Here is a 3,674-nt window from a genome sequence, read left to right on the forward strand (position 1 = left end):
AAAATGGGCATGCCAGGGCCTGTAATCACTGCAAATGAACTCCAGACACATGCACCACCTTGTGCATCTGGCTTATGTGGGACCAGGAGAGAATTGAACCTGGGTCCTTTGGCTTCTCAGGCAAGCAACTTAACTACTAAACCATCTCTCCAGTCCCAGATCTCTGGGTTTTTATTGTTAGTATTCATCACTAAACACTTGCCTCCCAGACCTGAGGTGGTGTGTGGACAACTTCTATTCAGTATTCACGAGGCAGGATGGAGGGGGACCAGAAGGCCAAGTCCCCTGATGAAGAGGAGGCCATCACTTCTGATTACCAGATTTTACGTAAACTGGGTCAAGGCGGTTTTGCTGAGGTCAATCTTGCATGTCACCTGCGTACAAATATTTGTGTGGCTGTCAAAAAGGTGAAAAAGGACAAAGGCTCTGTAATTGAAAATGAACTATTTGCCTTGAAAGCCATGGATCATCCCAACATTGTCCGACTGTACAGCGTAATTAACACACAGCAGTTTACGTATATGGTCATAGAGAACGCTCCAGGAGGAACCCTACTGAATCATGTGCTCATAGCGGGCACACTGGCAGAGGCGGAGGCCCAGAGACTGTTTTCTCAACTAGTGTTGGCTGTGGCACATTGCCATGCCAAGGGATTTGCCCATCGCGACATCAAGCCCAACAACATCTTGCTGGATAAGAAAAACAATATCAAACTCTGTGACTTTGGCCTCTCGATTCAAACCACTCCTGGCAAGATTCTTAAGCGATTCTGTGGAACAACCCTTTACTGTGCCCCAGAAATGCTAGACGGTCAGGGTTATGATCCCAAGATGCAGGATATCTGGAGTCTGGGGATAGTACTCTATTTCTCAGTCTCCGGATACCTCCCGTTTAAAGGGGTAACACGCTCTAACCTAAAAGAACATATCTTGGTTACGTGTAAACAAAAAGACCTTGGCCTCCCTTCAGGACTGTCAAGTGACATAGTTAACATCATCCACACCCTGTTGACGGTTAACCCCAGGTTGAGGCCCGCAATTGATGCCATCAAGACCCACCCTTGGTTGACGTTTGGTGGAAAACCTGCCCAGCCCCCCTGCAAAGACACACTCGTGGACAGCGCTCACCACCGCATTTCTCTCCTGATGAGCATCCTGGGCTACAGTGCCGACGCGCTCACGCAGGCGCTACACGACAAGACCTACGACAGCGTGATGGCCGCGTACTTGATCTTGAAGTACGAAAGTCCCTGGGGAGAACATGCTGAAGGGCAAAGTGCATCGAGGTTCTCTAGTGGTGTGGTTAGGACCCTGCTGGGAAGACCGGTCAGCGAAGGTGCCCGCCCTACACTCGCCATATCTGCCAAGCCACACGGCCAGAAAGCCACTGGTGACAGGCAGAAGCACAGCTGCCCTGACATCTGTGCCCCACAGCCTGACTGTGCTGTGCCCGAGGTGAGCGGTTCTGCCGAGCCCAGCAGCAGCTTGTCTGGAAGCAATGCACTACCAGTGGACACATCAGCTCCTGTCTCCTCCAGTGTGCCCTCAGAGTATGAGACCTCCAGTAGGCTAGGTGACATACCAATTGAAACTGATGATAATTACACAGAGGATTTCAGCCCAAGAAGCCAGTCTCCAACCAATCCTGGTAGCACTGGCTCCCATCAGACACCTGGGTCACATCAAAAGGCCTCTGTGGTGTCCAAAGAAATGGAGATTATATCCAAGAGCAGCTCTTTGTCTCCCAATAAATCACACATGAGTCCCAGAGGCTCACTTGAGGGGGAGAGCACCAGAGATGCCGAAGAACACAAGAGTGCATCCTGCCATGATCCACCACCCCAAGCTGCCGGCAGAGTGTTTATTCAAAACCTTTACCACGGCTATAGGAGACTGAGGAGCAGAATCAGGAGATGCTTCAGAAGTCTCTGCTTCTGTATAAAGGAAGAACGAGCAGTTTCCCGAAATCAAGTGGCTCCAGTCTATGGGGAGGAGAATGGAGCCACAGAAAGCCAGGTAGGTGGGCGATCATGACACACTTCTACATTGTATGTTATTGATGCTTTAAAAAATATCCTTTGCAACTGGCAAATATTCATATTTGTTTATGGCATATGAAACTTACTGTATCATTCACTCAAGAAGGATCAGCCTCTAGCATCATCGTATGTGGCATCTGAGACATTTGAGTGAGAATTAGACATCACAAGATGACAAGCCTAGAGGCTGGGGATGGAGGGAAGGAGGTGGAGAAAGGGAGGAAAGTTTCAGAGGGAGGACTGTGGACGGCAGCTCTGGGACAGCCCAGGATCTGTCCTCTAGATTTGAAGGTCACGATGAGTCCTTCCTTTTTGTCTTTTTGCTTCAGGGATGAGCTCTGTGGTCTGGGACCATGGAGTGAGGGTCAGCCTGGATTCCTCGTAAAGTACCAACAAGAACTGAAGTCCAGGCAGCAAATGACCACACACCTGGCCCAGATAGCCTGGTCCAGCACAGGAGATCAGGTATGGCTGTTTATGGGAAATATCACTCAGAGCAAATCTGGCTGGTACTGACCACCTGACGCCTCCTCCTCAGAATGTAGGTGATATGGGAATCAAAGATGAGGTAAAAGGCTGGGCGAGGTGGCACATGCCTTTAAACTAGCACTTGGGAATCAGAGGTAGGAGGATCTCCATGAGATCAAGGCCTCCCTGAGTCTACATAGTGAATTCCATGTCAGCCTGAGATGGAATGAGGAACTGACTTGAAAGAACCAATAATAATAATAATAATAATAATAACAACAACAACAACAACAACAAGAAGGAAGAATCAGGGAGCTGTTTCTGATCTTAAGAAGGACTAGTTGGTACGCAAGTTCTATTCATACCAGGACAGCGAAGGTGGCATCATGTATCAGTTGCAAGTCTCTAGCCACCTGTCAGGGAAAACCTTTTCCTCCTATTGTGCTTCAGGGGAGAGGCCTTCCTCTCCCTGTGGCCTGAGCTACAGTCCCTCACGACATCTGCGTCTGCCACTCACTGAAGCCTTTGGTCTGTCAGCTGCCCTGTAGCTGCAGCCGCAGGACTGAAGGGGAGCACGTGGCTCTGAGGGTCTAGGCCTTTCCCCAGTGACAGGCAGACCAGTCCCTTCTTCCCTTTCCCTCCCTCCGCCCCCCCCCCCTCTCTGTCTATCTCTCAGTGTTCCTACAAGCCGAGGCTGACTGGCCCTGTGTCAGCTTTCTCCTGCAGACTGGGCAGATTTCTCATCTCACGAAGGTGGCCCTGACTCTGCTAAAGGATGACGTCTCCGACCAGGCCCGAGGAGAGACCGAGGCCCTGCAGGAGGTCGATGGTATTCAGTGGTGAGTGGAGCTGGGAAAGGGCGGGTAAGCTGGAAGGAAGTCTGGGTCATCAGTTTCTCACCCTCCGTCACTTGTCACTTGGACAAGTAGCAGAATCCTGCTCTGAACTCAAACCCTGCATTGTGTCCTTCGCCTCCTGGTCCCTGGTCAGGGCCTGGCTGTGGGTCTTAGGGACACCAAGGAGGACTTGCCAGGAGAGTCGGGGGCAGATCTCCCCTCAGGTGGTCAAGCCTAATATTGTTGCCTACAAGGCAAGGGCTCTGTGCTGACCTCAAGTTCATGTTGTCTGACCTGGCAAAGAAAATATGCCATGTTCAGTGATCAGAGGT

At 50.6% G+C, this 3,674-nt stretch overlaps 1 protein-coding gene across 1 annotated transcript; it reads left to right on the forward strand.

The window, feature by feature from the left end:
* Positions 1-257: 257 nt before the first annotated feature.
* LOC123455535 (sperm motility kinase X-like) lies at positions 258-3,349 on the forward strand. The gene is made up of 2 exons (XM_045136369.1): positions 258-1,563; positions 3,183-3,349. The coding sequence occupies exons 1-2, from the start codon at positions 258-260 to the stop codon at positions 3,347-3,349; spliced, it is 1,473 nt and encodes a 490-aa protein (XP_044992304.1).
* The last annotated feature ends 325 nt before the right edge of the window (positions 3,350-3,674 follow it).

This window comes from Jaculus jaculus, chromosome 17 (assembly GCF_020740685.1).
Source record: "Jaculus jaculus isolate mJacJac1 chromosome 17, mJacJac1.mat.Y.cur, whole genome shotgun sequence".
NCBI classification, from domain to species: domain Eukaryota; kingdom Metazoa; phylum Chordata; class Mammalia; order Rodentia; family Dipodidae; genus Jaculus; species Jaculus jaculus.